At 48.8% G+C, this 12,837-nt stretch overlaps 1 protein-coding gene across 3 annotated transcripts in view; it reads left to right on the top strand.

Annotated features, from left to right (window-relative positions):
- The window catches only part of LOC110527084 (THADA armadillo repeat containing), a 104,435-nt gene that overhangs the window by 1,646 nt on the left and 89,952 nt on the right, over window positions 1-12,837 (top strand). For 2 of the 3 annotated variants that reach the window (XM_036982928.2, XM_090237492.1), the window contains exons 4-21: window positions 3,346-3,479; window positions 3,769-3,923; window positions 4,013-4,045; window positions 4,164-4,212; window positions 4,437-4,630; window positions 4,941-5,035; window positions 5,193-5,416; window positions 5,575-6,293; window positions 6,988-7,139; window positions 8,201-8,356; window positions 8,530-8,637; window positions 8,787-8,910; window positions 9,558-9,706; window positions 10,000-10,231; window positions 10,655-10,790; window positions 10,883-11,019; window positions 11,157-11,309; window positions 11,635-11,795. In XM_036982928.2, coding sequence (XP_036838823.2) covers window positions 3,346-3,479; window positions 3,769-3,923; window positions 4,013-4,045; window positions 4,164-4,212; window positions 4,437-4,630; window positions 4,941-5,035; window positions 5,193-5,416; window positions 5,575-6,293; window positions 6,988-7,139; window positions 8,201-8,356; window positions 8,530-8,637; window positions 8,787-8,910; window positions 9,558-9,706; window positions 10,000-10,231; window positions 10,655-10,790; window positions 10,883-11,019; window positions 11,157-11,309; window positions 11,635-11,795 — 3,111 coding nt within the window. Of the gene's footprint in view, window positions 1-3,345; window positions 3,480-3,768; window positions 3,924-4,012; window positions 4,046-4,163; window positions 4,213-4,436; window positions 4,631-4,940; window positions 5,036-5,192; window positions 5,417-5,574; window positions 6,294-6,987; window positions 7,140-8,200; window positions 8,357-8,529; window positions 8,638-8,786; window positions 8,911-9,557; window positions 9,707-9,999; window positions 10,232-10,654; window positions 10,791-10,882; window positions 11,020-11,156; window positions 11,310-11,399; window positions 11,456-11,634; window positions 11,796-12,837 lie in introns of all 3 variants that reach the window. The other variant, XR_016496608.1, reaches the window with a different exon arrangement.

A 12,837-nucleotide genomic window follows, 5' to 3' on the forward strand; every position in this document is an offset into this window, starting at 1 on the left:
TACGGGGTATGTCGATGTGCAGGGGTACAAGGTAATGGAGGTTGATATATTCGGAAAGTAATCAGACCCCTTGACTTTTTCCACATTTTGTTAGGTTACATCCCTATTATAAAATGTATTAAATACATGTTTTTCCTCATCAAGCTACACACAATAACCCATAATGATAAAGCAAAAAAAAGGGTTTTTAGAAATGGTTGCAAATTTGTAAAAAAGGTATTTCTGTTTTTTTATACAAGTATTCAGGCCCTTTGCTATGAGACTTGAAATTGAGCTCAGGTGCAGTCTGTTTCCATTGATCATCCTTGAGATGTTTCTACAACTTGACTGGAGTCTACCTGTGATAAATTAAATTGATTGGACATGATTTGGAAGGGCACACAGACAGAAGCCATTCCTCAGTAAAAGGCACAGGACAGCCCACACAGTGAGTCCATGCAACTTATTATGGCACACACCTGTCTACGTAAGGTCCAACAGTTGACAGTGCATGTCAGAGCAAAAGCCAAGCCATGAGGTCGAAGGAATTGTCCTTAGAGATCCGAGACAGGATTGTGTCAAGGCACAGATCTCGGGAAGGGTACCAAAACATTTCTGCAGCATTGAAACAACACAGTGGCCTCCATTTTAAATGGATGAAGTTTGTAACCACCAAGACTCTTCCCATAGCTGACCGACCGGACAAACTGAGCAATCAGGGGAGAAGGGCATAATTTGATCAGGGAGGTGACCAAGAACCCAATGGTCACTCTGAGGAGATGGGAAACCTTCCAGAAGGACAACCATCTCTGTAGCACTCCACCAATCAGGCCTTTATGGTAGAGTGGCCAGACATAAGCCGCTCCTCAGTAAAAGGCACATGACCTCCCGCTTGGAGTTTGCCCATGAGAAACAAGATTCTTTGTCAGAGGAAGGCCCTAAATAAATTTCAAAGACTCCAGCCACCCTAGTCATAGACTGTTCTCTCTGCTACCGCACGGCAAGCGGTACCGGAGCACCACGTCTAGGTCCAAAAGGCTTTTTAACAGCTTCTACCCCCAAGCCATAAAACTGCTGAACAGCTAACCAAATGGCTACCTGGGCTATTTGCATTGACACCCCCCTTTTTTACGCTGCTGCTACTCGCTGTTTGTTATCAGTGCATAGTCACTTTACCCCTACCTACATGTACAAATTACCTCAAGTACCTTGACTAACCTGTACTCCCACACATTGACTCTCGTTATTGTTATTTTATTGTTGCTCTTACATATATATTTTTTTAACTTCAGTTTATTTAGTAATTGCATTGTTGGTTAAGGGCTTGTAAGGAAGCATTTCACGGTAAGGTATACTATACACCTGTTGTATTCTGCGCATGTGACAAATATAATTTGATTTGATGAAACCAAGATTGAACTCTTTGGCCTGAATGCCAAACATCACGTCTGGAGGAAACCTGGCAACATCCCTACGGTGAAGCATGTTTTTCAGCTGCAGGGACTGGAAGACTAGTCAGGATTGAGGGAAAGATGAATGGAGCAAAGTACAGAGAGATCTTTGATGAAAACCTGCTCCAGAGTGCTCAGGACTTGAGACAGGGGCGAAGGTTCACCTTCCAACAGGACAACGACCCTAAGCACACAGCCAAGACAATGCAGCAGTGGCTTCGGGGCAAGTCTCTGAATGTCCTTGAGTGGCCCGGACTTGAATTCGATTGAACATCTCTAGAGACCTGAAAAAAGCTGTGCAGTATCACTCCCCATCCAACCTGACAGAGCTTGACAGTATCTGCAGAGAAGAATACGGGTGTGCCAAGCTTGTAGTGTCATATCCAATAAGACTCCAGGCTGTAATCGCTGTCAAAGGTGCTTCAACAAAGTACTGAGTGAAGTATCATTTTCATGCCATTCATCCGCCGCCATCACCTCATGTTTCAGCATGATAATGCACAGCCCCATGTCGCAAGGATCTCTACACAATTCCTGGAGGCTGAAAATGCCCTTCATGGCCGGCGTACTCACCAGACATGTCACCCATTGAGCATGTTTGGGATGTTCTGGATCGACATGTACGACAGCATGTTCCAGTTCCCGCCAATATCCAGGAACTTCGCACAGCCATTGAAGAGGAATGTGACAACATTCCACAGGCCACAATCAACAGCCTGATCAATTCTATGAGAAGGAGATGTCATGCTGCATGAGGCAAATGGTGTTCACACCAGATACTGACTGGTTTTCTGATCCACGCCCCTACTTTTTTTTTTTTTTAAGATATGTGACCAACAGATGCATATCTACATTACCAGTCATGTGAAATCCATCGATTAGGGCCTAATGACAGATCTTGTATGAACTGTAACTCAATAAAATCTTTGAAATGGTTGTTTTTATATATATTTTTATTCTGTATATTTAGCAGTCTTATGGCTTGGGGTTAGACGCTGTTCAGGGTCCTTTTTGTTCCAGACTTGTTGCATCTGTAGCGCTATGACTTAAGTGGATGGAGTCTGACAATTTTTAGGTCCTTCCTCTGACACCGCCTAGTATAGAGTTCCTTGGATGGCAGGCTGTCTCATAGTCGTCGGTGATCAGGCCAACCACTCAGCAAACCTAATGATGGTGTTGGAGTTGTGCACTGCCATGCAGTTGTGGGTGAACAGGTGTGGACTAAGCATGCACCCCTGTGTTGAGTGTCAGTGTGGCAGGTGTGTTGTGGCCTACCCTCACCACCTGAGGGCTTCCAGTCAGGATGTCCAGGATGCAGTTGCATTGGGAGGTGGTTAGTCTCAAGGTCCTGAGTTTAGCGATGAACTTGGAGGGCACTGTGGTGTTGAACACTGAGCTATAGTCAATGAACAGCATTCTCACATAGGTGTTCCTCTTGTCCAGGTGGGAGAGGGCAGTGTGGAGTGGAATAAAGATTGCGTCGTCTGTGGATCTGTTGGGGCGGTATTTCTTTATTTTCCAAGCTATAGCACATATTTTACACGCAGCTGCTTTTTAAAGGGCCAAATAGTTTGGTCTGCTTTGTTTTCATTTTTGCTATGAAAAAAATATTGTAATAGTAGTATCGTCACAGGCCTAGTCACACCTCTGGTAGTCTGTGGGTTGGGTTGACATAAACAGGCAGAGATGTGAGAACTGGCTCAGAAGCAGGTCAAGTCGACATGCACTGCAACAGAGAAGACGCCAATATTGAGATGAGACTGTCAACCACAAGTCCTACATGACACAGACCATTAGGCCTACAATACTGTCATCCAATTAACTTCTGCACATGTGTTTTCATCTCTGCATGTTTGTCCACCCCTCCCCGGTTCTCCTGGCTTGTCTAATCATGTCAGTGTGTCTCTCTCTCCAGGCAGGATCTCAGTTGGAGCTGCTGAGTGAGGAGGAAACTTCCCGTGGGCCTCTCCTCCAGGCCTGTCTGCACACCATGGCCCTCATCTACACCTCCCTGCTGGCCAAGAACCCCCTCCGTAGGGCCAGCGCCAGGTACACCTCCTCTCCTCAGCACATCTTCCTCTCCCTCAGTCTCTGGAGAGCTACAGGGTGTGCAGGCTTTTGTTCCAGCCCAGCACAACCCATTCAACTGCTGATCAACACCTTAATGAGTTGAACAGGTGTGTTAGTGCTGGGTTGGAAGTGGGACAAAAGCCCACATATCCAGGACCAAGTATGGTGAACACGGTTCTACTCTTTTATTTTTAAAGAAGACTAGCAAACAAGGTATAGAATCGCTACAGTAACGTAAACACTGAATCTACTTGTTCTCTCTCGGCAGTGCCCTGAGCTCTGTACCGGACTGGCTGCAGGAGCAGACTGTCATCTGTCTGTCCGCGTGCCTGTCGGAGAGTCTGTCCACTGTGGGCTCAGACCACAGCTCATACTCGCACCTAATAGACTCTATCACAGCTTGTCTAGATGCCTTCCCTCTCGGTACGTATGGAATCCCCTCGTTTAGACTGTCTCTTGTGTTTGGTATAATTTGAATAAGATACGCGTTTTAATGCTCTATTGCCTTTCAGGTGAGAGGTGTATACACAGGCTGCTAGCAGAGGGTGAGTGCTGGATCAGTTTTAGGTTTATATCAAGCATGCTCAGGACGGTGAGCTCAAACACAGAAACGTAGTTCGTTGATGTCTTTGGATAATATGCCTCTCCTTCTGTTCTCCCCAGTGTTACCGTTCCTCCATAAGGCCTTGAGTGAATACCTCCAACTCAACAGGTAAGACCGGCTGTGCTGCTAAACCCCACAGGACGGCAGGCCTGCCTTCCAGACCGGTACGAAAACACCTGGTTCAACTAATAAAGGACTTCATTTGTTGATTAGTTAAATTAGCTGTGTTAGTGCTGGGCTTAAACCAAAACCTGCACCCCCCCCCCCCACACATGTAGCGCGTGCCCTCTGACTGACTGATGTGTGCTTGTCGCCCCCTGCTGTCTCCTCAGTGGCCTAGCAGGTCGCCATGTGGTCCAGGCCCAGCTCATGCACTCGTGTCTGGCTGCGGTGAAGGCCTCCATGCTGGTGGTGCAGAGGTCCCAGGAGCTCATCAGCGCCGCCCTACAGGAAGTTCATCCTCACTGCACCCTGCAGCTCACCCTCCGTGGCCTACTGGACTGCTACACACACATCCTCACAGATGGTGAGGACCGTGTTACACTAGGGGTTTATTCACAAGGAACCAAACTGAAGCCAACAGAACGAAAAAAGGAGGGACCTACCAGAATTTTTCCAATAGAAACTCTCGTTTTCGTTGCAAAATGTCAGTTTGGAGTAAACCGTTTCTGTTGAAAAACGTTTTGCAACTGTTTGCTGTGGCTTGGTCTGAATGAATACAGCCCTCGTTACTCAACATCAGCTCATAAAGTCTGGGCACTGAGCATCCGACACCTTTTCCATATATCTCATTATCTCCCCTCTCTCTCTCTCGTCTGCCCCCCCCCCCCCACCAGAGAACTTCCTGCAGGCGGTGCAGAGCACGGCTGGCATGGCAGTGGTCCTGCTGACCCGGTCTGTCATGGGGAGTGGAGATAGAGTGGCCGCAGTGGTGAGTGACCCCTACACCCGAAACACTCACAAGTACCCTGAATTAATTATTTTGGGTTGTTCATTTATACTAGTAATGGCCATGATGTTGAATGATGGAACTTTTTGTCTTGTCTATTTCTGTATGTTTTTCTGTCACTGTCCATCTGCCTGTCCAGGTGGCAGGTCTCCTGCAAGGTTCAGAGCAGAGTGGTGAGTGCGCCCCCGTGTGGCTGACACAGAGCTGTACGGGGCTGTATGACAGTGGCCGTCCCGCGGGGGTGTCCCTCTACCTGTGTCATGGGGCCCTGGCTATGCTAAACTGGAGAGGGGCAACCCAGGGGCCAAAGAGGGAACAGCTGCTGCTGCTGGTTCCTCACACACTGCTGGCGCTGGACACCAGGTTAGAGACACACACACATGCACGCGGACACGCCGCACAGACACACACGTATGCAAACATACTCACACTTGTGCGATTGCTAACACCCAAATGGTTGTCATTTTGGTTGACTATTGTTCTGTGTGTGTGTGTGTGTGTGTGTTTGTGTGTGTTTGTAGTGTAAAGGAGTCCAGCACAGCCATGGTGGTAGCCCGCGTGCTGACCCTGTGGAGCGGAGCCGCCTTGGAAAGCCTGCAGGGTGGGCTGTCGTCTCCCCCAGGCCTGCTTCACGACTCCCTCCGCGGGGGCTCAGAGCTCCAGGGGCACCTGCTGGAGCATGTCTACACCCACTGGGAGCACCCCTTGGATGGGGTCCGCCACCAGACCCGCGCCCTCTTCAAGAACCTCCTCCTCCTGCACCAGCACAGCAGCCCTCTAGCCTTTTCTGACCCCTACAGGGACCCATACTTTACCCAGCTAACCCACAACCTGCTGGGCCTGGAGTGGCACCAGAGAGGGAAGTATGGCTCTCTGGCCTGCCTGGTGGAGCTCCTAGGGGCAGGGTACCTGTTGGCTCTGGACCCCCAGCTGCCCTCACGTCTCCTGGGCTTGATGGGGGACCAGACCCTGGCACCTTACGCTAGCGACCTGCTAGAGAGGCTGTTTGTCAGTCACAAGGCCCAGCTGGTTGAGGAAGGTGGCACCGGGGGCACAGAGGCGGACATGGAGAGGTGGCACCAGACCTGGGTGACCCCATTGCTTCAGGTGCTGTGTAGAGCCAGGCTGGACCAGACCACCTATATCCTGGACTATTTCCTCCCCAAGCTGCTGCGCTGTTCCCCCTCCAGTCTGGCCCACATGGTACAAGCCCTACAGGTCACCCCACCCTGCAGCGCAGGTAGATATAAATGTACACATGCACGCATACCAGGAGTCGTGTTAATGCAGGATTCTGTGTTTTTCACTCAGAAAGGGAAAGATACATGTTGCTGTGTTTTTATAAACGCAAATATAAAATGTTTCTTATTGTAAATTCTGTTTGGCTTCAGTCAGAGTTCACTCCCCGTCATAAATGTAGAAGGACTAATTTCCTGCTTCAGTTGCACTTCTCCACAGAGATGAAATATATTAGCTCTCATCACGTGTAGGATACTTTTCTATGCTACTTTTCTCCGGTGTAGTTTTTCTTGGGTAGCAAGTTAAAAGGCAGGTAACTTCAACCAAAACATCAGGAAATGCAGCTGGCTAAATTCTTTCTATGATAAACATTAGAAATATGATGGCCATGAATCGTTTTTGCAAAAAATAAATACCTTGCTTTTTCATCGTAAGTACATTTGTGTGGCTGCTAGCCAAATAGCTTTGTACTTCTGTTGTCATCTGATGAAAACGATTTTCTGCTGAATGTGTTGCGCTTAATGTATTTTGTGTGAAGGAAAACTATAGACGCACACCCCTTATTACTCTATTTAAGCCAAAAAATATTTTCTAACAAAGGTTATTCTGTTGATCTGTGTTTTGAAAATGCACACATCCCTATATATACAAAATGTTGAAACATTAATAGAATTTTTGTCATGGTGTATGTTTAGGACCTCCGGGCAGTAGGGGTGCTTTGGGTGCTCTGATGACGTGTCTGCGTGCAGCACGTGCCCAGGGGGTGGTCCAGTCAGAGGAGGGGCTGTGGGGGGGACTTGTACCCCTCTTTCTGCTCCGTCAGGCTCTTGTTCACAAACACGACCAGGTGAGGAGAGAGCTGTGTGTGTATATTCATACATACATACATGCATACATACAGTTGAAGTCGGAAGTTTACATACACTTAGGTTGGAGTCATTAAAACTAGTTTTTCAACCACTCCACAAATTTTTTGTAAACAAAATATAGTTTTGGCAAGTCAGTTAGGACATCTACTTTGCATGACACAAGTAATTTTTCCAACAATTGTTTACAGTGTGTCAGAAGTTTGCATACACAGAGTTGACTGTGCCTTTAAACAGCTTGGAAAATTCAGTTCCTCTTTGCTTGACATCATGGGAAAATCAAAAGAAATCAGCCCAAGACCTCAGAAAAACCTCCAAGTCTGGTTCATCCTTGGGAGCAATATGCCTGAAGGTACCACATTCATCTGTACAAACAATAGTGTGCAAGTATAAACACCATGGGACTATGCATCTATATCCACAGTTAAACTAGTTATCCACATAACTTGAAAGGCTGCTCAGCAAGGAAGAAGCCACTGCTCCAAAACCACCATAAAAAAGCCGGTTTGCAACTGCACATGGGGACACAGATCATACTTTTTGGAGAAATTTCCTCTGGTCGGATGAAACAAAAATAGAACTGTTTGGCCATAATGACCATCGGTACATTACGTGGTACCTTCAGGCACTGAGTTTGTAGGTCGTCCTTGAAATACATTAACAGGTACAGCTCCAATAGGCTAATTTACATCATTTGAGTCAATCAGAAGCTTCTAAAGCCATGACATAATTTTCTGGAATTTTCCAAGCTGTTTAAAGGCACAGTCAACTTAGTCTATGTAAACTTCTGACCCACTAGAATTGTGATACAGGGAATTATAACAATTGTTAACAATTAAACAATTGTTGGAAAAACTACTTGTCATGCACAAAGTAGATGTCCTAACCGACTTGCCAAAACTATAGTTTAACAAGAAATTACACACACGCACACTTAGTTTGGAGTCCATTAAAACTTGTTTATGTAAACTTCTGACTTCAACTATATATTCCTACATATACACTGTGTGTGTGCTAATAACGTCATTCTTTGTCTTCTCAGGTGCGAATGGACGCTCTTGGGTTATTGTGCGAGAGTCATCGTCGCACAGAGGTTCTGACCTCGCAGGAAATGGAGCTGCTTCATCACTTCCTGCCCTCCAGTCTAAACAGCCAATCACCAGGAGTCAGGCAGCTGACTGTCAGCCTGCTCAAAAAGGTCAGACACTGCTTTTTAATCCATTATTGTGTTATACATTAATGGGCATTGCAGAGACCCAGATTGAGATTACGCATGCTCCTGGACTAAAGCACTTTCAATGAATTGCCTATTGAACGTCCTTTTTAGTCTAGGTGTAGACTGACAAGTAGATATCTATTGATTGTGTGTAGCTGCTGTGCAGAGTGAAGGATAGTGGTCAGTCACTGCAGAGGAGGCTGGTCCAGGAGAGAGACCAGGGACAGAAGGACAGAGACCAACACATCCTGGACACGTACAAGGTACACTATGATCACGGGTTATATAGGGCTCAATGATCTGTACCATGTATCCTCAGTGGGGAAGACACTGATGGCAATGTTTGGGGAGATGGGAGGGAGAGTTTCAACCTAAAATGCTCTGTATACAACGTGTGTGAATGTGTGCTCAGGAGTTCCTGTGCTGGCTGTGTGAGAGCCTGTTCGGTGTGCTTCTCCCCGGGGCCTCCTTCTCCACCTGCCTGACAGCCCTCCACCTGCTGTGCCAGCTGGCCCACCTCTTCACCTTCAACACTGGTACTGTACACACACACACTTTACATCATCTTCATCATCAATTACTTCTCCATCATTATCATTCTTATCACTGTAATCATACACCGCTCTCTCTCTGTCGCGCGCTCTCTCTCTGTGTCGCGCGCTCTCTCTCTGTGTCGCGCGCTCTCTCTCTGTGTCGCGCGCTCTCTCTCTGTGTCGCGCGCTCTCTCTCTGTGTCGCGCGCTCTCTCTCTGTGTCGCGCGCTCTCTCTCTGTGTCGCGCGCTCTCTCTCTGTGTCGCGCGCTCTCTCTCTGTGTCGCGCGCTCTCTCTCTGTGTCGCGCGCTCTCTCTCTGTGTCGCGCGCTCTCTCTCTGTGTCGCGCGCTCTCTCTCTGTGTCGCGCGCTCTCTCTGTCTGTCGCGCGCTCTCTCTCTGTCTGTCGCGCGCTCTCTCTCTGTCTGTCGCGCGCTCTCTCTCTGTCTGTCGCGCGCTCTCTCTCTGTCTGTCGCGCGCTCTCTCTCTGTCTGTCGCGCGCTCTCTCTCTGTCTGTCGCGCGCTCTCTCTCTGTCTGTCGCGCGCTCTCTCTCTGTCTGTCGCGCGCGCTCTCTCTGTCTGTCGCGCGCGCTCTCTCTGTCTGTCGCGCGCGCTCTCTCTCTGTCGCGCGCGCTCTCTCTCTGTCTCTCTCAGGGTCTGATGATTTGTTTGCTCTGGGAGAGGTGGTGACCCCTGCACAAGCGCAGAATGTCCTCTACTGCGTCGCCAGCAACTTCCTGGAGGTCAAGCAGCTGGCCTCTGCGTTGCTACGGCAACTCCCTCCGTCTGCCGTGGGGCTGCAGGTCAGTGAGACGATGCTTCGATGGTTCCGTAGACCTGCCCTTGGTCACTCTATGTGCAGAGTTGTGTACTCTATGCTATATCTCACTTTAGGTACACACAACACTTACACCTTCACACTGCAGTGTGGTTAGTGGGACATTAACCTGTACCTCTAAACTCAAGTCTGGATTGAAACTTAGAGGTGGTTTAATCAAAGAGTTGGCCGACTGGAGATCTTGAATGTGTGTGTCAGATTGAAGTTGTGGTGTACTTATGGCTGCTTTATCCATTACCCCCCCCCCCCCCCATATAGGAGCCAGGCAGGATGCAGACTCTGCTCCAGGCAGCTTTGGACCTCAGCACCAGCACCAAGCCTTTTGACAGTGTCACGGCTGCCCACCTCTTCAACCTGTTCCTCTGCCAGCCTGCCCTGCCCCAGGCCCTGTTGCTCTGTGCCCAGGAGCAGGGCCTCTCCTTCCAGCCTCCTGCTCTAACCCAGCCCCAGGCTTTTGAGGCCCTCACCCTGGAGACGAACACTCTGGCAGGTAATGCTGATATTGATTTGGTTTCTCTTCTTAAAATCAAAGCACTTTACATTGTATGGGGTTGCAATGAAGTTATTTTAACTGCACCGGCTGTTATATTCCTCATCTCACAGATATGGCTCTGTGCTTGTGTTGTCAATGTGAAATGGCTAGCTAGTTAGCACTGGTGCGCGCTAGTGGCGTTTCAATCGGTGACGTCACTTGCTCTGAGACCTTGAAGTAGTGGTTCCCCTTGCTCTGCAAGGGCCGCGGCTTTTGTGTAGCGATGGGTAACGGTGCTTCGAGGGTCACTATTGACGTGTGCAGAGCGTCCCTGGTTCGCGCCCAGGGCGAGGGGACGGACGTAAAGTCTGTACTGTTACACTTGCAGTAATTGACATGACCATGCTACACTGTGGTGTGATTGTGTGTGTTTTGTTTCAGTGGTGCAGTACTTGTTGCTGTGTCTGAAGGCTGAGGTGGTGAAGGCAGAGTCGTCTCTCCTGCTGGCGGCAGCCTCCTACCCTCTCTACGGCCGAGCCCACTGTATCACTGCTGCCTTACAGGAACTCAACACCGGGTGAGGACACGCGTGCGCACACACACACTCTTGTCTTAGTCAGTCTGTGTGTATTGTTTATCTTGTTTGTTGCCGTGCGTTTGTGTGTCCAGGTGTCTGACTCTGACAGGCCAGTGGAGGAATGTGATGTCGGAGCTCATCACAGTGTCCTATAGGATGTCTGACGTAGTGTCACCTGTCGTCCAGAGCTCCTCCCCCGAAGGCCTCATCCCCATGGATACCGACTCAGGTCAGCACCTCTGGTCTAGATTAGCGAGTGATGATGCCTCATAACTAGTGCCCAGAGTTGGTTTTTGGTAAGCGAAAAACACCTGACCCTGCACAAGGCAGATGGTGTATTAACAGTGTGTGTGTGCCTGTTCTCAGAAACGTCCGCTGGTCTGCAGAGGATCCTGCAGGAGATACAGCCTCGCGACACCAACGACTTTTTCACCAGCGTCAGAGAACTGGACACCGAGCCGTCTGGACAGGAGAACGGACCTGCGGCCCCCACAGACAGACCACAGCATGACAGCACAGGTCAGCAATACACATTTCCACTCACTCACTGAACTAGGATATATCATGTCAACATGTTGTGCTGCTGTTGTGTCTTTTGTGTTCTATCAGACTCCTCAGACACAGCAGATGAGGGGTGAAACACCGACCCCGTCAGGACAGAACCGGTACTACAGCCATCTGTGTTTCACCACCCCTCACCAGCTGGGACAGTTGTTATGCACTATTAGTGGATACAACACAGTGAAAATACCATTTTTGTCATTACCCATTCCAGAAAGCTTTTGGGTGGGTCGTGTGCTGTGGTGTCCAGTGGATTTTCAGTGCGCATCTGCGTGTGTTGTAGGTGGTAGTGGTGAGGGCTACAGGGTGACCGCTCAGATGGTGTTGGTGTGCTGCTGGAGGAGTATGAAGGAGGTGTCCATGGTGCTGGGTCAGGTGTGTCAGAGCCTCCCCTTACAGACCTCCAGCAAACACTCTGACCAGGGGCTCATCACCGAGGAGCAGGTGAGAGACAGACACACACTTAAACGTGAACTCAATGCCATCTAGTTTACCCGAATATGTAAAGACAGCCTGACACCCAGTGGATACACGCTTGAACAAAATACCAGTAGAACACACAATTCCAGTTAACTGTATGTTGTTGTTTATATCCAGACACATACACACGCCAACACACTCCGCTTTTCCCACCATGGATGTGGGCCTGGAGGTCGTGTTTGGGGATGGCAACGCATGTTTACTGTCGTGAAAATCTTCAATTAGCATCCGCCCTCATTAGCGGAACGCTTTCATTTTAGGACGACCTGCTGTTTAACGCCCACGATTGCCTCGTTTCCCAACTTTCCTCGCATTCTTTCCAAATCACTTCCACTACCCCCCGACCCGCTCCTGAATAGATAAACGTTAAAAACACTCCGACCCCCCCCCCCCCCCCATCCCCTGTTCTCTCTGGCCACATAGCAAAACACCAACAGACAGCCCGCTCAGTGCTCAGACACCCCCTACCTCACTCCCTTACCCCAGGCCAGCACTGTCAAATAGGCTGTAGCGTTTATGTCCGCTTGATCTCATGTTGTCTCTTTTTGGTCTCGTCTCCTTCTGTGCTGTGTGCGCCTTCCCATTTACACCAGAGATCTGAATATAATGAAGAGATGCTCATGTCTCCGTCCTAACAATGGGAGTCATCCCAAAGGCGGGAATGCAGGCGACGAGCTTAGTTCCAAAACAAGCCCATAGAAACACATTTGGCTTATTTCGGGACAGATTTTGGCGAGAGAAACTTCTCGCTTTGCTTCTTCCTCTCAGTTTACACACACACACCAAGCCCCTCCCCCTGCCACTCACGCCAACAAAGTTGAGAGATCACTTCTTCCTCTCTGACGAGCTGTTTCAACTCGCTACTTGCATTTGAGGCTTGGTCCAACAGAGTCGGTCACATGGACCTTGAAACACATTGAGGCATTATTTTACTGTTATAGATGAGAGGATAACCTTTCTAGTGATAGACCGTTTGTCTCAACTATTCAAATAGTGCGCAGCGCAG

This window comes from Oncorhynchus mykiss, chromosome 1 (genome assembly GCF_057628025.1).
Source record: "Oncorhynchus mykiss isolate SJ-2025 chromosome 1, ASM5762802v1, whole genome shotgun sequence".
In the NCBI taxonomy this organism is placed as follows: domain Eukaryota; kingdom Metazoa; phylum Chordata; class Actinopteri; order Salmoniformes; family Salmonidae; genus Oncorhynchus; species Oncorhynchus mykiss.